Source organism: Maylandia zebra, linkage group LG2 (genome assembly GCF_041146795.1).
Source record: "Maylandia zebra isolate NMK-2024a linkage group LG2, Mzebra_GT3a, whole genome shotgun sequence".
Lineage (NCBI taxonomy): Eukaryota > Metazoa > Chordata > Actinopteri > Cichliformes > Cichlidae > Maylandia > Maylandia zebra.
The window spans coordinates 12,774,631-12,802,130 of record NC_135168.1 but is presented as its reverse complement, the minus strand read 5'-3'; the positions used below and the strand labels follow the sequence as shown (position 1 = coordinate 12,802,130).

Genomic DNA, 27,500 nt, shown 5'->3' with positions numbered 1-27,500 from the left:
ACCGGCTTTTTATCTGCCGATCGCCGTGCTACGGTTGCAAGAAAAAGAAGCAGAAATGACGTTCTCTACGCGTTGAGACGTTCCCCGTCCGTCGGCTAAACGCTTGATTGAAACTTCAATGCGACAGTGACACCAAGTAGAATTATAAATGTCACATAGCCCCAAACATGTCTTTTTCAAAGCCTGTGGTGAAGAGAAAGGTTGGTGATGAGCACCGACAATTTCAGGAAAAGTGGGAAATGCAATATTTCTTTGTTGAGCACAGGGGCACCCCGACCTGTCTTATTTGCACAGAGAAAGTTGCGCTGCACAAGGAATACAATTTGAAACGTCATTACACAACTAGACATGCTGAGCTGGATGCAAAATACCAGGGAGACGAGAGAGCGAACCGGGTTGCCAGTCTTAAAACAGATCTACTGAGGCAGCAAGATTTCTCCAAGAAAGCAACCAAAGAGAATAATGCAGCAGTCGGAGCCACGTGGTTAGTGAGATGATTGCTAAAGCAGGGAAGCCATTCACAGAAGGTGCATTTGTCTAAAAGTGCATATTGCAGGCTGCAAATATAGTCTGTCCGGGAAAGAAAGGTCAGTTTAGCAACATCAGCCTTTCTGCCAACACCGCAGCAGATCGCATTTCTGACCTGTCAAGTGACATTTATGACCAACTGTGTGAGAAAGCCAAATGTTTCAGTGTATACTCAGTCGCTCTTGATGAGACCACAGACATCACCGACACTGCCCAGCTCCCAATGTATGTCCGTGGTGTTGATGACAGTTTTGAAGTGATGGAGGAGCTGCTCACAGTAATTCCAATGCATGGCCAGACCACCGCTCAGCAGATATTTACAAGCTGTGTGATGCCATTGAGAATGTTGGTTTGCCATGGAAGAGGTTTGTTGGAATAACAACAGATGGAGCGCCATCAATGACAGGGAGGAAACATGGACTGGTGGCACAAAACAAACTGGAAGAGGAAGGCGTGGAGGAGGCCATTGCTCTGCACTGCATCATCCATCAGCAGGTCCTTTGCAGCAAATGCCTGAAGTTTGACAATGTGATGTCTATTGTTGTGAAATGCATCAACCAAATCAGATCCAGGGGCTTAAAGCACCGAAGGTTCTGAGCTTTTTTAGAGGAAATGGAGTCAGAATATGGGGATGTGCTCGACTTCACTGAGGTACGTTGGCTCAGCAGGGGAAATGTATTAAAGAGACTTTTTGAGTTGAGAGCAGAAGTGAAGCCTTCATGGAGAAGGATGGAGTTAGTGTTCCTGTGCTAACTGATCCCAAATGGCTCATGGACTCAGCTTTTCTTGTTGATATGACACATGAGCTTAATGTACTGAACAAGACGTTACAAGGCCAGGGGCAACTTGTCAGTGCTGCCTATGACAACGTGAGAGCATTCTCCACAAAACTGGCGCTCTGGAAAGCTCAGCTCTCTCAGACAAACCTTTGCCATTTCCCAGCATGCAAGGCACTCGTGGATGCAGGCACACCATTCAGTGCTGACGAGTATGTTGATGTCATTTTGAGGCTACAGGAGGAATTTGATCACAGATTTGCTGACTTCAAGACACACAGAGCCACCTTTCACATTTTTGCGGACCCCTTCTCCTTTGATGTGCAAGATGCCCCTTCTGTGCTTCAAATGGAGCTCATTGAGCTGCAGTGCAACTCTGAACTCAAAGCAACGTTCAGGGAGGTGAGTGGAAAAGCAGACAAGCTTGGACAATCTTTGAGAGACTTGAGCCCTAGTTTCCCTCGGCTTTCCCGAATGTTCAAGTGGACCATGTGCCTGTTTGGTAGCACATACTTGTGCCAAAAGCTCTTCTCCACTTTGAACTTCAATAAGTCCAAGTACAGGTCCAGACTTACGGATGATCATCTTCAAGACATACTGAGGGTCGCAACTGCTTCCTTCCTCCCTTTTTTAACTTTATTGTGGAAAACCTTTCCTTATAACAATATGAGCAGCTAATGCTAATTTGATGTGAATTAGCATTATATTAGTGAGGAGTTAATGTTAAGTAGGCTACCATTAGCAGCTAAAGCTAATTTGAGGTGAATAAGCATTAGTAGCTTATGCTAATACCCTTTTCTCTTGTTTTATAATGATGTGAGACGTTAATGCTAAATAGGCTTCCATGAGTGACTCCTTTCCCTTGCATTATAAAGATGTAAAGAGTTTATGCTAAGTAAGCTGCCATTAGCAGCTAATGCTAATACTGTTTTCCCTTTCTTTATACAACTTGAGCAGCTATTGCTAAGAAGGCCACTTTTCTCTGCTAAGGATTTGTGTGACCATGATGGAAACTCTGATAAGCTAATGCTGCTAAGCTAATGCTGTTTATGGGCCCTGTTAGAATCAATATTTCATTCTCATTCTGTTGTTTGAGAACAATAACAGAAAAATGTGCACTTGAGAACAAATTTATTGTGACTTCAGCTGTGAATGTACAGTTTGTCATTATTTAAGCTTCCATTTCCAAATGTTAGCTGACACTTTATTAGGTACACTGGTATCTATATCAGGTACACCTGTGACCTAAATGTTCCCGCAAACAGACTCCTTGGAGACCCCTACATAAATATCCATGTACTATCCAGCTAGACTAGTGTGTCTGTCCCTGAAAATATTCCTGCATGTGTGATTGTTCATGTGTCATCTGCCCGAAACAAACAGGAAGTGAGTGAAAGACACAGGAAATGTTTCCAGCTCTTCCTCCTCTATCAGATTTTCTCTCCATACCTGAGAGTGTCCAGTCTCCAGCCTGGATCCTTCAGTCCAGCCGACAGCAGCTTCATTCCTGAATCACCTGGATGATTGTAGCTCAGGTCCAGCTCTCTCAGATGGGAGGGGTTGGAGCTCAGAGCTGAGGCCAGAGAAGTACAGCCTTCCTCTGTGATCAGACAGCCTGACAGACTGCAGACACACAAAACAACAATCTATCTGTCAACAGTTGTTTTCTCTTTGTCACAATAACATCTATCCATCCATACATCCATCCATTGTAACTTTATTTATAAGTGACAATACCCAACAGACAACAACAGTCATCTGAAGCTGTTTAACAGTGTAAGGTGACCGCCTCCACTGTGAGCAGCAATTGGTGATGGTGGGAAGAAGAACTCCCTTTGACACAAAGATCCTCCCAGTGAAAACAGGCTCCAGGAGGAGCATCTACCATGACTGGTTGCAGGGTGAGGGGAAAGAGAAGAGATGAGCTCAGAGAGACAAGAACAAAACAGAGAGACAAAAGTTAAGGACATGCAGTAGTGACATATAAAAGCATCAGGAGTGAAAAGAGGGGAGAAGAAAGCAGAGCATCATGGGAAGTCCACCAACAGCCTGAGCCTATAGCAGCATAACTAAGCGATGGTTCAGGGTCACCTGATCCAGCTCGAACTATAAGCTTTATCAAAAAGGAAAGTTTGAAGCTGATCTTCAAAGTAGAGAGGGTGTCTGTCTCCTGAACTCAAACTGGGAGCTGCTGCCACACCCAGTCCAACATAGCCAGGCTTTCTTTGCTGCTTTGACAAAACCTCAAATCCCAGTCAGAGATGATGAGCATCATCACAGTGATGATCATTTCTCTGTAACCCAGGCTTTCTGCTTCAGGATCTGTGCACGCTCACAGGACAAGGAGACCTTTAAACATCATTTCACTAAATGGATGGACTGAGCTCAGCCTACAGATGAACTGGTGCCAGAGATCATAAAGAACATCAAACAGTCAAATTCAACACTTTAAATGGAAATATGAGATTAATGCTGCAGACAATCATGAAGCTGCTGAATTCATGAACATCAAGAATGCAGCGAGTGGTAAAATAAAGATTTGACCTCAGTGTGCTCAGTGTTCCTGTCTATTCCTAACATATTCCTAACATGATAGCTGCACTTTAGAGCTCTAAAACTGGAACTGACACATGTTTAAACTCTACATGTTACTCAGTACATTCAGTTCTGACACTCGCCCACAGTCCAACAAAGGAAACATGGAGATCACATCAGTTTGTCACCAAAGTCTAATTATTAGGGCAACTTAACCTGTTATTATCTCGTTAACTCATTAACTGATTAACGTCAGCAATTATTTTAATCACAGTTTTTAAAATCATGATTATTATGAAAGTGCTCACTGGCTCTGAATATAAAAGCCATGGGTCACAGGAGGGATGTTGATCAGTGCTGGCTTGAAATGGGCGTCATTATGGGTCTCAGCCAATGGGAGCATTGAGGGTGGGCCTAATACTACTGCAGCGCTCACATGACCCAGGACAGAAAGAAAGGGGCGGGGACAGAAACATGGAGACAGGTACAGATCTTTGACATGTTCATTTTAAACTGTTCCAGGAGGCAGTGTTGATACAACTAAAGTTATCTGTTGTTGAAGAAGTCGGTCTGAGGAACGTTCTTAGGATCAACAAATGACGGCATGTATGAGCCTCAAGACGCAGCATCACAAGAAGAACACATGAGCTGTAGAAAAAGGAGAGACTACGAAAGCCACGGCGTTACAACGTGAACCAGCTGTTACAGATGTAACACATGAGCTGCTATTAAACATGATGTATTTCTCAGTGTCCTGTTGGTGTGTGAGAGACAAACAGCCTCTGTATGTGTGTGTAAATACAGCATGAATATGTAGAGGACATGTTTGTGGATATAAGTAAATGAAAGCTCTGCGTCATTTGAATCTTCTTGTTTCTGTTGCAGGTCTGTGACTGAACTTCTGGGAGGAGAAACGTTGGTTTCATGCTCTGTGATTCTGTGTTTTGTCATCTCTCTCAGGTGATGGAGAGCTCAGATGATGCCCCCGCCTACGTGGTCAAATTCAAGTCTACATTCAGAACAGACCTGGAGACACGCAAGCAAAATGCCAACATTGTATATGTGAAAACTGCTGCTGGAGCCAGATTCAAGGAGCTCAAGTGTTTACCCAGATCTTACTGAACTTACTGAAGGAACAGAGGGTTGTTGGAGGGAAACCTGTGGAAGCAACAACATCCGAGCCACCAGAGAAGAAGTTGGCCCTGTTGGTGCTTCATCAGAGTGTGAACAGGAGGAAGACTCAGCTGAGAACAGTGTGGTGGACACAGAGCAGAGCCCACCATCAGTACAGAGGCCTGTCCATTAGAGTGCTGCTCCAACATGCAGCACATGTACTTGGCCACAGCTGCAACATCTGTACCTGTGAAAGCTTCTTCTCTGTTGCTGCTCATATTGTGCAGAAGAAGAGAGTTTCTTTATCATCAGAAAATGTCAATGAGCTTGTGAGTCTTAGCAGCTGGCTCGGTGCAGAGGAGGAAGAACATGTCAGTCAGAGGAAGATAAATGCAGTTCATGTTGTCAACTCAACCTGGACTGTTGAAAGAGTTTTTCTTTGTCTGGTTTCTGACTGAGATTCTCCAAAGGAAATCCAGCACAAACACACACTTCACACACTCAAAGTCCTGCACAGTAAATGAGCTGATGAGTGTTTGTGCTGCTGCCTGATAACAGAACAATAGTTCTGCTGCTTCCTGTTCTGCAAACACACATTTATAAATGTTCACTTGCTGTTGATCAAAGGTATGTTGGTGGCTCTGGACGCTGAGGGAACTTTGTAAAAAACTAGATCAAATGTTAACGTCCTGGCAGAGGCAAAGAACTTTGATTTGATATTTGATTAGATTCATGTTTCAGCTCAGACTGACAGAAATATTTGAACTGCTGCTGTGTTAAAGGGAACACTGCTGTTAGAAAGCACCTGATCTGTTTCTGCACACTGAATGTTGCACTTCTCATACTGCAGTACTATTAAAATAAGTACACAATACACTACTTTTGAACTCATGATTGAATGTTGCTGTAACAAAGCCATTAATGTGATTCACAGTGTTCATGGTTTCCCAGCACAACAAATGATTGCACAAGTGTGACTGATCCACTTTCTAATGTGTGTGTAGCCCACACTGTGTGTCACTGTGTCACAGGTGAGTCTGTGTGTCCAGGTTCTATGAGGACAACAGGATATAGTAACTGAGTCCAGCAGCTTAAAGTCTGACTCCATCCTCCATTTAAATAACTCACAGCAACAACTGAATAGCTTTGCCTTTGTGTAGCTGACACTTCATTTTAATGTCCTTCTATTCTGGTTCATCTGGTCTCAGTTTCTATAAGCACACAGGTTTCATCAGGACTCTATGACCTCAGTAATCTTTGCTGGGCCTTAATGCTCTGAACAAAGCTGCACATCACAAGACTAAATAGAAATGAATCAGTCTTTCATTCTCACTGCTGTTTGACTTCAGCTCTCAATGTCCCACCATAACCCATGGAAAGAATTACTGTCCATCCAGGCTGCTGAACATGAAGCTGAAGAAGGTGGAGTATTGTGAGGGCTGATGGAGATGATGATGAGGAATCCAGGAGCAGTGGGTGGATGGCAGCATCAGCATGAAGGATCAGTGTGAGAACACATCATCATCCACAAAGGAAACCAGTCTGAGTGTCTGACGCTCTTGTTAGAAAGACGCAGTCCCAGCAGTTAGCTTGTCTGCTAGTTAGCTGAGAGCTAGCTCACTTGTACATTGAATACCAAACTGTGTAAACCAGGGGTGTCAAACATATGGCCCGTGGGCCAAATCCAGCCCATGAGATAATTTCATATGTCAAATATTGATGAATTTTCAGGCTTGCTGATAATCAATGTGAGCACGGCTGATGTTTTATTCTGATGAGCAAACCATGTGGCCAAACACTTTAAGAGACAGACTGGGATCATACCATTATGTGAAAGAGGACGGAAATGTCCCATAGACAGCAAGGGTAGTGGTAGAGACCAGTACACAGAGAAATGGGAGCTGTACTGAAATGCAAGCGTGTCAGGAAAGAGTGAAAAGGCAAAATGAGCAGCATCTGGCTGCATTTCAGTGATATTGGAGACCACAAAGCTGAGTGCAACATTTATACAGGAGATATACAGGAGACGCTGAGAGTAGAACTGAGAAAATTAGGAGCTGGCTAAAGTGAGACCCATTTTTATTTCCACCCATTTTCCATTGTGGAGGACAAAAGGTTTCAAACTGGTCCAGGTCTTAAACCTCACGTGTTCTTCCTAATAGCAGTAAATGGATAGAAATAAGGCTTTTATGAAAACACTGAATAAAACTTGCTGCCTTTAAAAAGACTAAATGTACAGTTCAGTATTGAACACTACATAAAATAAACTATATATAAAGTGTGTCTGAATGGCAGAGAAGCAGAAATATGTGCATGTAGCACAGAGCCACGGCTCAGTGTCTGAATGAGTCTCACAGACCTGAATGTGCTGTTGAAGCCATTTATAATTATAACGTAATTCTTTACTCGTTTGATCTGCTCCTTACCACAAGCCACCAGACGTAGAAGGTTTTGGACTTTTAACTATATTTTCTGAAGTTTTACAACTTTTCTTACTGTTAAAAACCTCGTTATGGCCGTTCATGCTGTACAAAGTAATTAGACATGTGTGGTATCTACAGAAACGTCAGGATCTCAGCTAAAAGTTCACAAAACCATCTCAACAACCACCAAACAGCTGAAACAGCAGGTGAACAGATCACACAAAAAAGATGTAAACACAAATCCCCCTGATCATCTGTTTTTTAAACATGAAGCGTCGTTTTGGACGTTCATTTACTGCTGGTTCAGTGAATTTTGGTTGGACAGTGATGAAACCTGCAGCCTCAGAATCTGTGAGAAGTCTGCTTCCAGCATGCAACAGCATTGTTGTGTTGTGTGCTGTGGATTCACCTCTGCAAACTCATCACTGTTTCACCATCATGTTTCTACTTAGACAATAACAAAGGAAGCAGTTCCCAGGAACTACTTCCTGTCTTGTTAACATAAGAGTACGTTGCCCTTCAAAACACCTCCACTTCTCCTCTTATTAGAGGACTGCCTTATTATTAATCTGCTAATTCTGTCAGTTGATGAAAGAAAAATGCTTGATCTCACCTGAGAGTTTCCAGTGTACAGTGTGGACTCTTCAGTCCTTCAGACAGAAGCTTCACGCCTGAATCCTTCAGGTTGATGTTACTCAGGTCCAGCTGTCTCAGATTAGAGGTCTGAGAGCTGAGACCTGAGGCCAGAGCTTCACAGCTTCTCTCTGACAGGTCACAGTGACTCAGTCTGAAAAATAACAGATAAACAATTACAAAAATAAAACACTTATGTTGAAGCGTAATGAGATACTATTATATTTAGCAATATTTCATCTTGTTTTGTCAGGAAACTGAGCACTGATGCAGAGCAACATGTGGAGAGAATCAGAGGAGAAGAAATGAAGAGAGAACAGCAGTAAAACAACACTGAATTGTTCAGTGTGCTTTTGATATCAACAGAATGTGTCAAACTTCTTTATTTTGTATTTGTTTTAGTAGAATTGATGATTATCACTTAGATAACAACCACAGGCCAGGTCTAAATTGCACTTTGGTGACAGTTACACCCAGAAATATTTCAGAAACGTGGACAATTTGTGCTCCATTGTATTCAGTATTGAACAAACTGAGTACCGATGACCACTTAATATTTTTGATATGTTATTTGAGTTGTTCCACCTGATCTGTGTTAACTAGAATAAACATTTAAAAGCTAAAGCTATGATCACATATGTACTTACAGAGCTTTGTTGGAGGCTTTGACCACTGGCAGCAGCCTCAGAAGAGCCTCCTCTGAAGCAGAGTATTTCTTCAGGTCAAACACATCCAGATCTTTTTCTGATGACAGTAAGATGAAGACCAGAGCTGACCACTGAGCAGGAGACAGTTCATCTGTGGAGAGACTTCCTGATCTCAGGGACTGTTGGATCTCCTCCACTAGAGAACGATCATTCAGTTCATTCAGACAGTGGATCAGATTGATGCTTTTCTCTGCAGACAGATTCTCACTGAGCTTCTTCTTGATGTACTGAACTGTTTCCTGATTGGTCTGCCAGCTACTTCCTGTCTGTGTCAGCAGACCTCGTAGGAGAGTCTGATTGGTCTGCAGTGAAAGACCCAGGAGGAAGCGGAGGAACAAGTCCAGGTGTCCATTTGGACTCTGTAAGGCCTTGTTCACAGCACTCTGGTGGAGAGAGGTTAAACTCTTTAGAAATAATTTAGACCTCTTGGACGTAGTTTGTTGTTGTTCCATCAGATTGAGTCCAGAGTTGATGAAGGTCAGATGGACATGAAGAGCAGCCAGAAACTCCTGAACACTCAGATGGATGAAGCAGAACACCTTGTCCTGGTACAGTCCTCTCTCCTCTTTAAAGATCTGTGTGAACACTCCTGAGTACACTGAGGCTGCTCTGATATTGATGCCACACTCTGTCAGGTCTGATTCATAGAAGATCAGGTTTCCTTTCTGCAGCTGATCAAAAGCCAGTTTTCCCAGAGACTCAATCATCTTCCTGCTCTCTGAACTCCAGTGTGGATCTGTCTCAGCTCCTCCATCATACTTGACCTTCTTCACTTTGGCCTGAACCACCAGGAAGTGGATGTACATCTCAGTCAGGGTGTTGGGCAGCTGTCCTCCCTCTCTGGTTTCCAGCACATCCTCCAGAACTGTAGCAGTGATCCAGCAGAAGACTGGGATGTGGCACATGATGTGGAGGCTTCGAGCTTTCTTGATGTGGGAGATGATGCTGCTGGCCTGCTCCTCATCTCTGAATCTCTTCCTGAAGTACTCCTCCTTCTGTGGGTCAGTGAACCCTCTGACCTCTGTCACCATGCCAACACAGTCAGGAGGGATCTGATTGGCTGCTGCAGGTCGTGTGGTTATCCAGAGGCGAGCAGAGGGAAGCAGTTTCCCCCTGATGAGGTTTATCAGCAGCACATCCACTGAGGTGGACTTTCTAGGGTCAGTTAGGATTGTAGTTTTGTGGAAGTCCAGAGGAAGTCGACACTCATCCAGACCATCAAAGATGAACACAACCTGGAAGTCTTCAAAGCTGCAGATTCCTGCTTCTTTGGTTTCAGTAAAGAAGTGATGAACAAGTCCCACCAAGCTGAACTTTTCCTCTTTCAGCACATTCAGCTCTCTGAAAGTGAATGGAAATATGAACTGGATGTCCTGGTTGGCTTTGTCTTCAGCCCAGTCCAGGCTGTATTTCTGTGTTAAGACAGTTTTCCCAATGCCAGCCACTCCCTTTGTCAGCACTGTTCTGATTGGTTCATCTCTTCCAGGTGAGGCTTTAAAGATGTCTTCTTGTCTGATGGTTGTTTCTGGTCTGTCTGGTTTCCTGGATGCTGTTTCAATCTGTCTGACCTCATGTTCATCATTGACCTCTGCAGTCCCTCCCTCTGTGATGTAGAGCTCTGTGTAGATCTGATTCAGGAGGGTTGGGTTTCCTGCTTTAGCGATGCCCTCAAACACACACTGGAACTTCTTCTTCAGGGTGGATTTAAGGTTACGATGACAAACTGCAGCTTGAAGTTCTGAAAGAGAAGAAACATGTAGAATATCTTTTGAAAGTGGAAACAAACACTTAATTCCAAAAGAATGAATCTTTAAAACATGTTGCTCCATCTCATAAGACATCAGTAAATTTCTCAGTTATCCAGCAGCTTAAATCTTTAGATAAATCCTCTTACGTCTCTGCAGACGGTCAGCCAGCTCCTCCTGCTTCATTCTCCTCAGGAAGTCCACTGTGATCTTCACAAATGCCTCTCTGCTGCTGCTCCTCTGACTCTCAAAGCATTCTGGGTAATCTGGACTCAGAACCTTCTGGATCTCCTTCAGCTCGTTCTTCACAAAAGTGATGATGTTGTCCTCCAGCAGCTGGAACAGAATATTTATGAATGAGCCAATCAGACTGAAATCATGGAGCCAAACATCAGATCCATGTTGGACACACTGACGATCCACTGGTCTACAAAGAGCAGCATGGAGATGACTGTGAACAGAACAGATGTAACAGTAGTTGTTGTACATGTACAGACCATAAATATGGAGTCCAGCTGTGTTTGATGCTGCTGGGCAGACTGACCACTGGGAACCTCTGAGCTCTGCTGCTCCACTCTGTGGAGGAACCATGAAGGATTAGATCAACACAGGATAAAGATCCAGGAGTTTCTGCTCAAATAACTTCATCTGAATCAAGTCTGTCAAGTTTTAAACTCTCAGATTGTGAACATATCAGTAATTTTCAGTCTGTTTTCATGGACGTCCTTTCAGTGGTGATGTCAGGGATGATTTTGAAGAAGCTCATCAAACTGAACCATCAGCAGATCACTGCTCCAAAACCAGAACATGATCCGAGTCTCCCTCCACCACCAGAACACCAGCTTTACTAACGTGGTAGATCAGTGTAGTACAGATCAATAACTGATGAGTCATTTGATCAAAATCACTGAGTGCTTCACGTCTGACCCTCTGATGCTTCTGTAGACATTTTGCATATTTAATGAATGTCTGACAGTTTTACATTCATTCTATGAACACAGTGGAAATGTTGTGTTATAGTCTCCATGTTGTTTCCAGCATCATAAATTCTTAAGTTCAGAAAATTAGATTCTTTCTTCACAGCTGAAAAACAACAACATTTATTCTCTATTGAAATCTGCATCGTCCACTCCAAAGGTCACAATCTGAAGGTAACATCTGGTTTTGTTCCCTGTGGTTAACTCTGAGCATCAGTATGGTGGGATTTATCCACTACATCCACACCACTGTGGTTCAGTGTTGTCCTGATGGAGTAACAGCAGCCAGTATGATCCAGGCTTTAGCTGCTGGGTCTCTGTGTGACCTCTCAGACTGTTTAACAGATCAGACACAAAGAGAATCAGAGCAGCTCTGTTCTTTAAAGACAAACATGAACCCACTCAGGTCACACTTTCCCCACAGATATGAGCATCACTGTCCTCAAACAGCAAATGACCAAGTCGAACATTTGGATCTTTTCTCTTTCATTGTTTTCTTTTTAATGAATCTTTGTAACAATCTGAGGATGTTTCAGGTCATATTTATCCAGGAAACACAAACATGTAAAGGAGTCATCACAGCTCTCTGACCTCGTTGCTCCAGGTTCACCACTGAAGTTTGGAACGTTGCCTTTGGACCAGTCGCTCCTCACAGACGGACAGCTGGACCCTGCAGACTGTGACCTCTGACCTCTGCAGACACAAACATGATTGAAGCAGCTGTGATCACACAGACTGCAGATAATGCAGCTGTTTCCTGTCAGTAACATCCTCTTAGATTAGAGTTCAGCTTTTTACAGGAAAACAAATGTCCCTGAATGCAACAGTGAGACACAGTCTGCCTGTGTGGCTGTGATAGGAGCGCTCATGTGTTTGCAGTTAGACGAGGAGATGTTACCATCATGGACATGTTAACAAATCCTGCAGCATCACGTGGCACAAACACTTTGTCACACGACAGCATTCCTGTCTAATGCTCTCTGAACACTTTTCTGAAGAGGAGCTGCACAAACCTTTGTTTGCTTTCTAGAGCAGCGTCTCATCCTCACAGAGCACAGCTGGCACGCTTGTTACCGTTAGCTTAGCCACCAGGCTAAAGTCAAACTACCCACTGCTAGCAGCTGTTTCTATCATAGTTTAGGATCCAGATGTGTGAGGTCGAAATTTACACCTGTGATTAAAATAAATAGTTAAAAACAGCCAATTGTGTGTCTATAATAATAATGTGTCTTAAACCAGATAAAATGACAGTTACAGCTGAGCCTGTGTGTCCTTGGAGACACTACTGCTACAGAGATGCATTTTAGAAACCAGGAAACATCAAATCATTTAAATCAAAGAGTTCATGTTACTAACAGCTCACCTCTCTGCAGCAGACACAGGCTGGGATTTAAATTCAATGAGACCACCTTTAGACCGGTCACTCTGTAAGGACACAGAGCTGGGTCGAGGTCCAGCTTTGAGTCTCTGATGGATCCTGAAAAAGTTATAAATCTTCAGTAAAATTCTCATCACATATCAGCTGATATTATTGGTATTAGCTTACCTTTTCTCATCTGACTGTCTTTGCTCAAATCTCTTAATGGCATCTTTGACTGAGTTACTTTCACAGGACACAGAGCTGGGTGGAGGTCCAGGTGGGTTCCTGTGAATAATGATGCAGCAGTGATGTCAGTGCTGAGCTGTGACATGGAGAAGAGTCATGGACAGTTAGAGATGGTCATCTCACCTCTGAGCTTTGGTCTGGCTCTCATGTTCCCCACACAGAGTGCTTTTAGAGGGAGGGACTCCCTCCTCTCTGTCCTCACACTGATCCATGCTGCTCAATTCAGCTCACACACACTTTCTACCTGCAGAGGAAACACAAATCATTCATGTGCACATCAGCTGAAATCCTCCTTTCATCATGTGTGCTGTCCAAATATCAGCTGCTTCTTTCCTGCTTCATCTCAGTGTCAGCTGGATGCAGTCAGACAGCAGTGTGAGGCAGAGGAAGCTGCCATCAGCTGCTCTGCTATCAGTCCACTAGATGGAGCCTGAAGCACACACGATGCATTCACTGACACACACTGATTCACTGTGACTGGAAGCTTCAGTCAGTCCAACACGTGTGAACAACATTTTAAACATTTCAGCTGATCCAGGATTCAAAGAGGATCAGCAGAGTTAAAGCTTCACACTAATTCTTGCTGCTGAGTTTGCAGAGAACTGCACACACACTGATTCACTGTTTGGGAAACTAGAAAAATGTTGGTCTTGAACTAGCTGCATAATGCAGACAGGGTAGGACCCAAATATAACGGCGAAACATCTTCAAGCAACTTACAGAAGTCCAGATGCTTTTCTTTCCAAGCTCCTTAAACTATGATGACCTGGATGACTGAGAACCTTCACAGGAAAAATGAAACACACTGAACAAAGAATGCAAGACTTTCACAATAAAACAACAAACAAAGGAACACAACACTGACACGTGAGCTTGACAGAGGAGTGGAGGAAAGGCAGACGAGAGTGAGCGAGGGAAAGAGGAGACAAGAGAGACATGACAGGCTGAGGAAATATAGAATGGAGCACCAGGCCTCACACAAACACACACAAACACACACAAACACACACAGAGACACACAGACACACACAAACACACACAAACACACACAAACACACACAGAGACACACAGAGGCACACAGAGACACAGAGGGAATCTAATGATCAAGGAACTAAACAGGAAGTATAAGAAACTCAAAGAAGCATAAATAAGACTGTAAATGAACCAGAACATAAACCATAATACAAAAAATGCAAAGTGCTTGGTCAAAGGGACCCAGAACCATTAAAGTTCTTTTCTTTGCTCTTCACTGTTTGAGTGCAGACAGACTCCACGTTAAACTATGACAGCACCGTCCCTGCTGCTGCTGTCAGACCTGTTATTCACTCACTGCTCGCCAGTGTTTCTAATGAGTTTTACTCATCCATGAGAGTTTAAAGCACTTACAAGCAATGTTCCCTCTAATGTTTCATGTGTCTGAACACACAAACTCCCTGAGCGATCCACTGTGAGCGACATTAGACGTGTGCACTGTGGTCACGCCAGCGTCGAATCCATCCAAGTTACATGTTTATTAAAATAATCAATTTACAGCGTTTACATTTCTGTTAAACTACTTTTAATTAACTGCTTTAGCCCACTTACAATGAAAGTTAAAAAAGAAAATCTTGTTCATGACCTGTAGCATGTTAACACTATTGGAAGGAAAAATAACTTGAACTTCAATTTTGAAAACACAACTTTCTTTAAATAAAGCTCTGACTTGTATAATGAGTCTGTGGTCTGGGAGAGAGTCTGTAACTCTGTCTGCAACATACAGTAAATAATGACCAATGTTGGACAGTTAATTATATAGTTACTTCTTCAAAAAAGTAACTGAGTTATGCAAACAAAGTTTTTTGCAGCTGTTTACTGCAAAAAACTACAGTCAAGGTGTTTTTTTAAAAATAAACATTTCAAACTATTTACAGAACAATCAGCTGTTCTGCATCAAATCTGATGCCACAAAAATTATTTGTGGCGCTCCAAAAATAATTTCTGTCCACTATGAGATGAAGGAGAACAACAGCCTGATACCTGCAGGCCTGACAGCAGCAGATGTATCACTGCTGTAACACCTGTAACACTCAGCAGGCGCCTCATTGTTCTGACACACACAACAACACTATTGACTACACTACACACTAACTACACACTAACTACACACTAACTACACAAGATTTGCTCTAAACGTCTCAAATCTCTCACATCTCAAAACACCGCCGTCACTCCGTGTTGCCATGTTTTGATTGGTCGACATGGTACATTTTTCGACCAATAGGAAAGGCTGGGGGTTGGTATTGTTTTTGCTCACAGGCTTTCGAGCGTTTTCCTTATAAAACGCAGTTTTTACCGTTTCTTCCTGCAGTAAATATAAACAACGACAGTATTCAGGAAGAAAACCAAACATTGCAGATATTTTTATCATAACTCTGGTTTTACGTGGTCGATCAACACAATTTAAAAACTGGTATAAAGTCCACACTTTTCCTGTCAGTTGTTCCGTCTGTCCTGCTCACATCTCCAATGGTTGTACACGTTGTCATTAACGTGGCTCACTCCACATCAGCCGCTTTGCTAAAACACCGGCACATATTTACTTTAATTTCAATTCAGGTTAGAATTCTTTTTGTGTGCTCAATACAGATTTTCTCTGCGCAGAGACCGTGCCAACAGTGCGCAGCTTAGAGGGAACATTGCTTACAAGGTGACTACCAATAAAAATGAGTGTGCTTCACTGTCAGAGCTACGGTGATTCATCCAGTAGGACTTGATAATAAAAATATTTGTTTGATGCTTTGCATTGAGGCGCATTGTTGAATTTGCAGGGACACAATAACCACAGATCAGTTGTTCAAACCACTACAGTAGGGAGCCATGTCATGAATAATAAACAAATACTAATACTAATACTACTACTAATAATAATGTTAATTTAAGTAATTGTTTTTGACTGAACATCACATATAATGTAACAAGCAGTAAATTCAGGTTAAGTGCATTATCAGCATTTGGAGGAGCTCCTTATCCTTCACTGCTCACCTCTTACAAAGTGTTCACACAGTTTGCTAGCTTCTTTCAGCCTGCTAGCTATGCTAACAAGTCTACTACACACACTTGACTCGGTCACATGACAGACAGCAGAGATAGCTGCTCTGCTAGCTAAGCTAACTCATGTTAGCTTAGCTAGGTCAAGGTCAAAGAAATGAGGCGATGCTGCTGGGAGTTACGTCACAGACTAGCAGAATTTAGTTATTCAGCATAATATTTAATCCTTATTATCTGCTCCTCTCACCTCTGTTTACATCTGAAAACAAGAAAATTTAGCCAACAGTTTATTAGCTTTGGTGAAATTATAAACAGGCATCAGCGCAGTCACCTATACTGTGCTTTAATGCTGGAGCAGCAGGAACACCAGTTAATCTAAAATCTCCTTTTCTCTCTAAAAAGTGACAGCAGGCTGAGTCAAAGACAGAAACCTTATTTAAACACCAAATATTCACTTCCTGATCCAGGATTCAAAGAGGACGTTGAACTTACTCAGCTTCTTCCAATGAACGTCTTCACTCTGCAGCTCTCTGCTGTCTGGACCAGGTCTGTGTAGAAACAGAGAAAATCCTCTGCTTCTTCTCCGTCAGCAGTCGTCTGTGTCTGCAGACTGCGTCACATTAAACACTTCACACCAGCAAAGAGGCTGAAGCTCACAGGTCAAAGGTCAGCTGCTGCACTGTATATAACAATTCACTTTTGAACAGTAGATAGCCTGTAGGCGTCTCTGCAGTGATAAACAGTTTACACATTAAACACTGAACCATAAAAGAAGCTTGAGCTGCAGCTCACAGGTCAAAGCTCAGCTGCTGCACCCAGTTATGAGTTTAAATAAATCATTAATCATGATCTTTTCCCTCTCAGCACTTTCACTTGGCCTTGGAGTGTTTTGACGGAGCTACACTGTATGTTTCAAATGTTGTAAATAAATTGGGAGTTAGGGCTGGGCAATATGGCCTAAAATCCATATCGCGGTATAATTTGAAGCATGTGCGGTAACGATATATATCGCGATATATTCTTTTCTTCTGTATAACATATTTTCCACACTATAAGGCAGACTTACAATCCTTTAATTTTCTCAAAAATCAAGAGTGTGCCTTATGTATGAATTCTGGTTGTGCTTCGTGACCTCGAACCGATTTTGGCTGCAGAAATCTGTTAAAAATGTTTTAGCACAACTTTGGTAAGCCGCACTGCTTGATGGATCGTCAGAGCATTACGGCTGCCGTGGTGAGGAGCTTCACGGAGTAATCTGGGTCCAAAACTCCGACAGCTTCAGGTCCCAAAGTCAAACGAACACTGAGAGTTAAAAACGGTCTAAATTCTTTCATCTTTAATAAAATCATCAGCGTTGCTGCTTTAGCAGATGTAACAATTAAGTTTAATATCCATGAAAACAGAATTTATTAAATTTAACGGAGTTAGAAGTTAACAGGAAGTTAGCGCGCTAGTTTACACCTAAACATTTCATACCATGTTCTGACTGAGATTTTTGAAACTAATTCAAACAGCTCTGCTACCACTTCCAACATAAATGAAGACAGAAAACTAAACAGCAGTGGCGTTTGCAGGGTTACTGAAGTTGGACTACCTGGTATATAATGTTGTGCTACGTGATTGCTAGCGACACAGCTATGTTAGCATAACATTAGCACAGTGAAGCTGGAGGATGAACCCCAACTCTTTTTCCACTCGATAAAAGTTAACGTGAGTGATTCTGGTGGTCAGGGACAAATGCAGTCGCATAGCAGGATGCTGTACACGGGCCAAACTTCAGTCACGAGAACAACTGAGATCATTCATCCACAACACGAGGCTAGTTATTAATATACTGCCACAACATGGGAATAGAGCAGCTGCAGAGAATTCAACATTATTGAATCAATGTTACAGAAGTGGAGGAAGCGCAGTTTTTGGCTTTCCCCGCGTTTCAAAAGTGCTTCATCTCTTTGCTGTGACTGTCACCCAGCATAATTGCAGAGGATAATGGTTTTAACCGCTGCGATGCTTTCGACCAAAACAGGTGCAGTTTGATGACATCATCACATGCGCTGTCGCGATAGAGCGGTATAGTCAAAATCTCTATCGTTGACCAAATTTAATCGATTCTGTCGTTTATTGTTTATATCGCCCAGCCCTACTGGGTGTGATTTTGTTGTATTGGTTTGTTTTTTGGTTTTATGTTTCCATGTAGATGAATGAAGACAGATTCACTCTTACCTTTTCAAAATGTCTATAAGGTAGACGAGGTCTATGCTTTTCTGCCTCTTCACAGATAATCCCAGTGATTTTCCCTTGGTCTGAAATTTCACCTGATCTTGTGATATTGAGAGTCATCTGCCTTTGAGGCAGCTAACCAAACAGTGTTCTCTAAACTCTAACTTTAATATACTTTGATATATTTCAGATTTCTGAGCTCTGCTCTGACTCCGTGCCAGTAGCTCCTTAATATGACTTTAGTTTGATCAATAATTAACCTGCAGAAAGTTTCTGTTCCCACTCCACCACGCCGAACAACCCTGAGAACAAATAATATGATGTGGGTGTGTCTGCAGGCTTCAGCACTGTGAGCATTAAACACAATAAAAGACTCACAAGTTCCTGCTCAAAGGTCAGCTGCCTTTAGATCAATCATTAACCTGCAGCAGGATCCAGTCTTCTGCCTGTTGTGGTTGTGACAGCTGCTCGTAGGAGAGTTTGTTTGTAGGAGGTGGAGATGTTCTCAGATCAAGTGCGTAATCGTCTCTTTGTGTAGACGCTAAAAGCTGTGAGCCAAAACTCTCTGCTCTGAAACTCTTCACTCAGTCCTCACGCTGAGAGTTTAGAGGCTGAACTTCTTGTTCCTCCATAACACTTTTCATGAAACAGCAGAAATGAGCTTGTGTTTCTCAGCAGTGCGCACACAGAGAACCGATCCTCTCTGCTCAGTCTGAACAAATCAAAGTGAAACGTCAGTGAAAACACAGCTGCTGATCAAACTGTGTCAGATTAATGCCTCAATGTTTCACTGTGAGGTTAAAAAATACATAAAAACGATTTTAAGAAGTAGGAGGCAGATTTTCACAATAAGAGCACTTTGTTTTTAATTCAGTTAATGTCAAACTGTCATCAACACCTCTGTGTTGTCTCCGTCTCTGAGCAGATTCAGGCATTACTCAAATAATAAAGGCTTTTTTTTTTACTATTATACTTTTCATTAGTCTCCAGGTTGATGATTATAAACAGAATTATTAAAGTTTTTATCATTTCAGGCTGAAAATCAACATGAATTTGGTTCTAATCAAAGAAGCTCCTTTAATGTGTGTCATTAAAATCCTCACACAGACTTAAAAAGGCGACATTAACATTAAAATAAATGAAAGAAGCTTCAGCTGAGAGCTTCATGCAGTCATCATCAGCAGCTCATAGCAGTCACAGCTCTTTATTACGCAGCTTTGCAGGAATTAAAGTGGCTGAAGTGTCAGAGTTTGTGTGAGAAGCTGCTTCATGGACAGCTGTACACACGTCTTTATTATTTCTTCATAAATCAAACACACAGGTTTGTCTGCAGATGATTTAAAGTGTGTCGTTGTGCAGTTAAAGCTGTTGGTGTGACGCCCTGACCTCCTGTGAATGAAACAGCCAATCAGATCCATCAGAGAGAGAGCAGGAAGTGTTGTGTGTTTGTGACAGAACAAGGAAACAGTGATGATGATGAACATAAAGGTCCTCTGATGTTTCCTGTTACAGTAACGCTTGTTCATCTGTTGCTCTCCTACACTTTCCTATAAATAAAGGAGAAAAAGTCCGTTTAGTTTCATTTCCTACAGCTCAGAGTTACACTTCACATTCCTGCTGTCACATCAAAAAGCTTCACTTTGGTCCAACATCTACATGTTAACATGAAACACAGACAGACTCAGAACATCTGGAACATCTGCACTTTGACCCAAACTGTTATAGCAGGATATTTTCTGCATATTTCTTATGTTGGACCTGTTTGAACTGTAAACGACCTGTAATCATCTGTAAATGGTGTGAGACACACTGAGGCCACCTACAGGGCAGCTGGGGAACAGCAGGGATCTGAAATCATATGAGACGTTAGTGAGTGAGAAGAACAAACGGACTTAAGATGGCTCGAAGTGATCAAAGTTGATCTAAAACAGAAGATAAATCCACTGATTCTTTGTAAAGTTCATCTGCTGCTCACATGAATCCATGAAAGATTTATTTCACTGAATGTTTCTTCAAAGCTCATTTCAACCTGTTGAAGTCATGAATGAAAGTGCAGACTGAGAGTGGATCACATGATGTTTGAGGTGTGTCATGTGACATGTTCAGTATTGTCACACATGTCTAGATTGTCCCTGATATCATAACTGCTCAAACACTGATGATTATATTTGAAGAATTATTCCTGATGGCAGCAAAGTTTGAATGGAGCTCTCTGTCTGTGCTGATTTGTCGCCCTCTGGAGGTCAAAGCACAAACCTACAGGGCAGCTGGGGAACAGCAGGGATCTGAAATCATACGAGATGTTAGTGAGAAGTTAGAACAAACGGACTTAAGATGGGTCGAAGCGATCAAAGTTGATCTAAAACAGAAGATAAATCCAAAGCAGCATCAGATGAATGTTACCATTTCCAGTTACGGTGCCCTTCATCTAATATGGAAATGTGTTGTTGTTTTTTTGCCGTGTTGTTGTTCTTCCTATTGTGTTTAGGCCAGAGATGCTCTTCAAACAGCGGACAGACATGACCACATTACAAGAACATGGTGTGAGTCCGATTTGATATTCCAGTCAACGCTGAGAGACCTTAACCAGGAAGTCAGAGGTCAGCTGATGCTGCGAGCAGGAAGTGAACCAAGGGAAAGGTTCACTCTACTCAATCTCAAAGAAAATATGCTGGTATTTGTTGATGTTGATGGTACAATAAAAATATATAATATAATAAATAATAAAATATCATGTGATGATGAGATGTGTTGTTGGTGTTTGTATTTTCTGTAAATGTCTTTTTTAATGTAAATGCTTTGTTCCAGACGGACAGGGAATCAGTTGCTGTACGATGACATCATCTTGATGTTGACGAGGAGGGCGAGAAAAACTAGTTTTGTCCTGCAGATGGCGATCTTGCACCGTGTTCAGAGAGCCGACACTTTGATGGTGCTGCTCTACTCAGCTTACTTTAGCCTGGGTTGGACTCTATATGAGCAGCTTCCACTCTGGTTTCACTCTTAAACACACTTGTTTGATTTCACTTGTAAAAGTTGAAGAATAAATATTTTATTACAAAATTATTTGTTGATGCATTTTTTTAGGGTCAAATATCTTGTTTGATTTGAGGAATGAACTGTTAGGGTGGAAAAAGTGAATCAGGTTAAAATAGTGGTGCTTTATATCAGTGAAGATGTATAATGTAATTTAAAATGTTGATGATGGGTTGTAGTGGGCTTGTACTTACAAAACTGCCTCATTTTATTGGAACGATCCACAGTTGCATCCATTCACGGATGACATCTGACATCATTTGACATCTGGTCTGAACACGTTTGTACACAAGATGCCTCAGTTCTGGATGTTCCCACAGACTCCTCTGTGCACCTAAAGAAAAGGTCAAGGGTCAGCAGCACATGTAGTTGGGACAATTCTTCAGTCGCACAAACTACATAATCATTTTCCTCCAATGACGAGTTTTCACTTGCAGAAATGGTCCTGTGTGATTTCCAGGCTGTGATATAAAAACTAGTTCCTAATGGCAGCGACTCACTCAGTAAACATGTGTTTCCTTCACCAACCTCACACACAGATCCAATAAGATCAGGAAGTGGGCAGTATAGTACAATATGTGTTATTCTGTGCTGCACTGCCCAAACTAAAGATCTGCTGAAGTGTTGGAAATGATCCAGATGTTTATTTTGGACGATACAGCAGAAGATCAGACATGAAAGTGGAGATAACACAGAAGACCTGCAGCAAAGGTCAGAGGTCAGACTGGGCCCCTGGATTCAACAATGAGCCAATGATCATCAAGCAGTGACTAAAGCAGAGCCCTGACGTTCTGACATTCATCACACAGTCAGAACAAATGTCCGCTGATGACTTCATCTCATGAAACGACTGATAGATGTCAGTTCATTGATCAGCTGAGCTGCTGATCTTCATCGTCACAGAAACATTCAGCTTGTTTCAATCAGTAAATAACTCCCACTACTCCCAGTTTGAACTGTTCCCACTCAAAATGCTGTGAGAACAATGATCATTGTAGGACTTCACAAACATCACGTGTTGTTTTCCACATGTAAGATCAGCAAACACACAGAAACTTCCTGTTGCCACACACGGCCTCTAAAATCTCTTCCACGCTTTCTGTCTGAAGTCCACTCTCTGTGTCGGATCCACAGGAAACAACAAGATCTTATTAACATGGTTTTCAATGTGTCTCCTTCCAAAAAGTCCAACCAATGAACGAATGTGTGTATTTGTGGAGGCCGAACAAAAGCATGACACATTCCTCTGTTTCTATAAACTGGAGTCAAACACAAACATGAAGAGTTTCACTGACAGACTCCAAAATGCCCCCACAGTGGATCAAAGGGAAATCCTACAGTGTGGCCAGAGACTCTTAATGGCTCCAACATCAACACATCCACAATGTTGGATCCAGTTCTGCCTCACAGAGTTACTAAGACACACCCTCTGCCAGCATCACAACAGCTCCACCTGCTTCACCTGCCTCCTCAGCATCTGTACACCTGAAGAGAAAAGAAAGGCTCCAACAGCTCAAATCTACAAAGGATTCATGAAGTTTCATCCAACAATAACATGTTTGCCTTCCACAGTGTGCTGTTAGACACCACTGTACCTCTGCCATTTCAAAAAGAGCAGCTTGGGAACATTTTGGCTCCAAACACTTTGTGTTTAAGTTCTTTGTTTTCTTTGTGAAGCCGACAACATCTGGAGCTTTGTGACTCATAGAAACATCATTTTGTTCTTTAGATGACAGCAGATTGGGACTGAATAATCAATCACTATCAAACCAATAAAGACAAACATGCTGATTTTACAGGAACTTTGTTGGAGAAGCTGCAAAGACATGAAACTGGTGGAGATCCCAAACCAGTTGATAGTGCTGGTTATTCCAAATAAAGCTGTTTCCCTTTGAGATGAAATGACTTTGTGTCCTGATATATAATAAAGATGTTGTTGTTTTTGAGCCCCTGTATTAAAAGTAGTTTAAAGTCAGCTTGAGTTTGATGTCTTTATGTCAAAGCTGCTCATGATGTTGAGCTGCTGATGGAATAAAAACAATATAAAAGCATGTAGTCCAGACTTAAATGTAGCCTGTTGTTAGCTGAGGTCCACACACAGCGTTTGACAGTGTAAAGTGTGTGAAAGGGCTGCTGGTGGAGCTCACTAGGATGAGCAGGTGACCACGAGGTGGAGAGCAGCTGGCCTGGCTTTGACCCGGGCCACGCCCCCTTTCTCTCTGCTTTGCTGTCACTTATCTTCACTGCTCTGTCCAATAAAGCTGAAAAAGGCCCCGAATCAAAGAAATCTGCTGCAGCCTCTGAAATGTCTTCTGTTTCCTTCCCGACGGCTTTTTCACCGTCAGCCCATCAGACAGTCCAGCAGCATTTATGATGATGTCATGATGTTGAAGAGGCTGCTACGGTGGCCTCCCATGACCCCCAGCCTCATCACAGCTGAGATGCAGACATTTGAAAACATTCAGCAGACAACTGAATAACAGTCCAACACAACAGTCTGTGTGCAGACACACACTGACCTTTCATATAGTCAAACACAGCTGGTTGAGTCATTTCTCTGTGAGTCTAAAGTGAATCTAGTATTTGAAAGTCCACTTCCTGTATTTGTTGTTGAAGACTTCTTCAGCTTCTTCTCAAGGACATCAGCTGCTTGTTTGGCAGCAGAGGCAGTTAAGAAGCTTCCTGAAAAACACTGAACAGTGAGTTCACTGTGGCATATGACAGATTCAGCTTTCTGTGTGCAAATGTGTCTGTGTCGACCTTTCAAATGCTGTTGAATCCAAAACATCAGCGGCTCCTCGGCTGCTCACTTCATGCACTTCTGTCTGTGTGACAGTCCAATGACATCACAGCTGTTTCCAGCCCCAGTGTCTCAGGACTGGACACCTTTAAACATGTCGAGGATCAAACAGCGTCCAGCTAAACACACATGAAACTATCAGAGCTGACAATCATTCCAATAACATCTAATGGTTCATGTATGTAGACACAGGACTACAAGGAAATGGCTCTCAGCATCTGGCTGTGGGAACACATGAGTCCCTGTTTGTGTTCAGATTGTGTGCATGTTTTAGACGTGTGTCACATGTAGAAACACAACAATCCCACAATGACACACAGATGTGTTTGACACAGCTGTGCAGCTGTAAGTTGTTTCTAATGATTCATTGAAGCTCTTCTAACATTCTGGAGACGATCAGTACATGAATCTGTTCAACACGACAACAATTTGACTTCAGTGTGAACGTTTGCATTAAATAACCTTCTTCATCCAGCTGACAGCATCTTCATCCTATGATGTGAACAGTTCCTCCTGTTGATGACAAACCTCTGACAGGATCTGCTTGAGGAGCTTTTTCATGTGCAGCTCTCTGAGCTCAGGGCTGAGCTGCTGTTTCATCTTTAAGAGCTGCTGCCTCCTCGCCGGACTTGTTCTCCTCTTCTTCTCCTAATGACACCATTTCTGCTTCATATTAAATTCAATAAAGATGCTGACATGTATCTGTAGCAACAACATCATTGAATCTAGAACAACTGGAGCCAAACCAGTGGCTCTGCTGGGATCACTGGTGAGCCAACACTTCCTTGTTGATGCAGATTTCAGGGCTTCCTTTTGCTCCTCCGTTATAACTGTTCTCTCTTCTCAACACATGATGACACAAAGGAATCAGCAGTGACAAAGATGATGCTGAAGAGAAGCACACACTTCACACATATAACAGACCAGTGCAGTTACACACACCTCTGCTCGACATCAGGCCTCAAACAAAGACACAAAACACTAACTTGACTCTAAACAGAAGAAACGAGCAGCTGTTTCTGTTCTGTGCTTATTTATATTTGACACACATGCTTCTCTTTGTGCAAACACACATCGCACTATAAGGGTAACCTCGCACACAATGATTGGACAGCACAGTGATGATGCTGGGAGATCCTATACGCAGCAACACAGAAACACTGAGAACTTTAAACAATGATGGAAAGTGTTATAAATGACTTGTTGGCCTCTGATCTGTCACAAACAGCTGAAACGTGTCTCTCATGAGTCACATGAAGGTTTTTGACAGAAAGGACAAAAAGTAGCTGCAGTCAGTTTGTGTCATTTTTATATTTATTCATCTGGGAGAAAAATCTGAGGGACATTAAAATGTGTTTTCAACAGAGACAAGAACATGAATATAACAGAACAGGTAAATGAACATGTTTCAAGTAAACAGCTGGACTGATCAGGTCCAAACACAGAGTGATAAACTTGTCAAACAGCTGTCATATCTTTATATAGAAGCTCTTTATAAATGCTGCTCACTGCAGTCTGTTTACTAATAATGTCAAAGTGTTAGAAACACAGAAACATCAGAATGGTCTTTGTTCACAGAAACCTGTCTGGGATCCTTTGTTGTTCTTTTGATGCAGAGTTACATTATAAATATAAAGAGTTATTTCAGAGTCTCATCAGTTTTCCTGCATGTCTTTATTTAACACATCAGCAGGGCTGAAGCTCTCATGTTAAACACACACTGATCTATGGACACGTTCATGTGTTTCTAACAGAACCAGGCTGTTATCAGCCTGCACTAACATTATGTCACACACACTGAATGTAACAGTGACAGTTTACATCATCACACAATCAGCTGTGATTGTTTCACTGTCATCAAACGAGTCAACAGGAAGTAGAATCAATAGAAACCAATCATTTACTGACAGCATGTCTGATGGAAATAAGTGCAGATTATGTATGAAGTCTAACTGCACACAGTAACTGTGTTACAATAAGGACTTAACAGCGCCCTCTGCTGGAGTGTTTCAGTACTGCGTTAACTAGAATACACCACCTCCTCCTCACACCACCTGCTACAGCTCTACTCTTCTATGACTACAGTCATCCACAGCACTGATGTGAGGTCACATGGTTCATATGTAAGGAGCACAGCTGACCTCAGGTCAGTTTAATGACTGTGAGCAGCAGCTGTGTTATTGTCACTGTGACAGGGAGACACTCTCAGACACAGCACTCATGTCAGCTTGTTCTCATGCAGGAGGATCAGGAGCTCCATGTTTGTCTTTCTGTTTGAATCATGATGTGTTTGTGCCATCAGAGTCTGTCATGAGTACTCAGGGTTTCACAGCAGCTCTTCTGGATGCTGACGAGGACTCCAACCTCATGTTTCACCTCTCTGAGCTTCTGATGTCTGTGAACACTCGTGTTTCTTCTCTGGGCTCATCTGGACAAAAACACCTTTCTGTGTTTGGCTGCAGCCTCATTCTGACTGACAGGAAGTGTGTTATCCATGAGCTGCACTTCTGTGAGGAAGTTTCCTGCTGTGTTTCCTGTCTGTGGACAAACACGAGTGTTCCAGCTGAGGACTTGGTTCCTTCCACCTGTCCATACAGGACATCACGCTGTCTGCAGCTCTGTAAATGCAGCTCCAGGTCCTTCCACGTGCTGCTCTGTATTTGTGCAGTTTGTAGTGTGTCCTGGGAAACGTAGCACACATGGTGTTCTTCTGCTGTTTCCTCCTTTCACTGAGTGTGAAACACTGACGCTGTGCTGTTGTTCACAGAGGGGAGCTGATTCTAGCTGCAGCTGGACTCTGTCATCTAACTGAATGTGTTGGTGCTGATCACGGGGCTCTGAGGGGGGAGCAGCAGGAGGACTCTGGATGCTGACGTCAGTGTATCTGTGGAAGCTCCCACAGCGTGTCTGTCATTCAATATTGTGCTGTATATTGTATCTATGCAAAGATGAACAGACTGTGTGTTCACTGGTCTCTGTGCTGCAGCTCTGATGTCATCATCACTCCCTCCTCCACCCTCAGCAGTCCCAGCATGCTGCTGTGGTGCACCCCACCCTCACTCTACACCTGAGCCACAGACCACACCCTCCACCTCAATATACACCACAGTTTTCTCTGCTGTGGAAATGAGATCAGGAGGAAATCATCATTATTATTATTTAATAAACGCTCACATTAATGTGGGCTTATTTGTTTCATATTAGAAACATTAGTTGAGTGTTTTTAGTATAAAATGGTCAAAGTCCCTCTTTTTGCTCCTCCCCTCACCTGTGGATGGGCGGTGCTGTTACCGTGGTGACAGCTTGGATGTGTTTCAGTCCTGCCTGGTTATCACTGCAGGAATCTTTCACATTTATTACAGGTAATAACTCT

At 42.5% G+C, this 27,500-nt stretch overlaps 1 protein-coding gene and 1 long non-coding RNA gene across 2 annotated transcripts in view; one reads left to right on the top strand and one right to left on the bottom strand.

Moving 5' to 3' along the window:
• LOC112433374 (uncharacterized) overlaps positions 1-21,323 on the top strand; it is a 254,707-nt gene extending 233,384 nt beyond the window's left edge. Inside the window, exons 2-3 of the long non-coding RNA XR_013100570.1 lie at positions 20,780-20,965; positions 21,100-21,323. This is a non-coding gene — a long non-coding RNA (uncharacterized LOC112433374). The remainder of the gene's footprint in view (positions 1-20,779; positions 20,966-21,099) is intronic.
• On the bottom strand, positions 7,840-16,748 carry LOC143420836 (protein NLRC3-like). The gene is made up of 8 exons (XM_076889175.1): positions 16,564-16,748; positions 13,167-13,287; positions 12,984-13,082; positions 12,801-12,914; positions 10,958-11,036; positions 10,610-10,796; positions 8,656-10,453; positions 7,840-8,162 (listed from the first exon to the last, which is right to left on the bottom strand). Exons 2-8 carry the CDS (start codon positions 13,253-13,255, stop codon positions 7,985-7,987), a joined length of 2,544 nt encoding a protein of 847 aa, XP_076745290.1. The 5' UTR covers positions 13,256-13,287; positions 16,564-16,748; the 3' UTR covers positions 7,840-7,984.
• Positions 21,324-27,500: the final 6,177 nt, after the last annotated feature.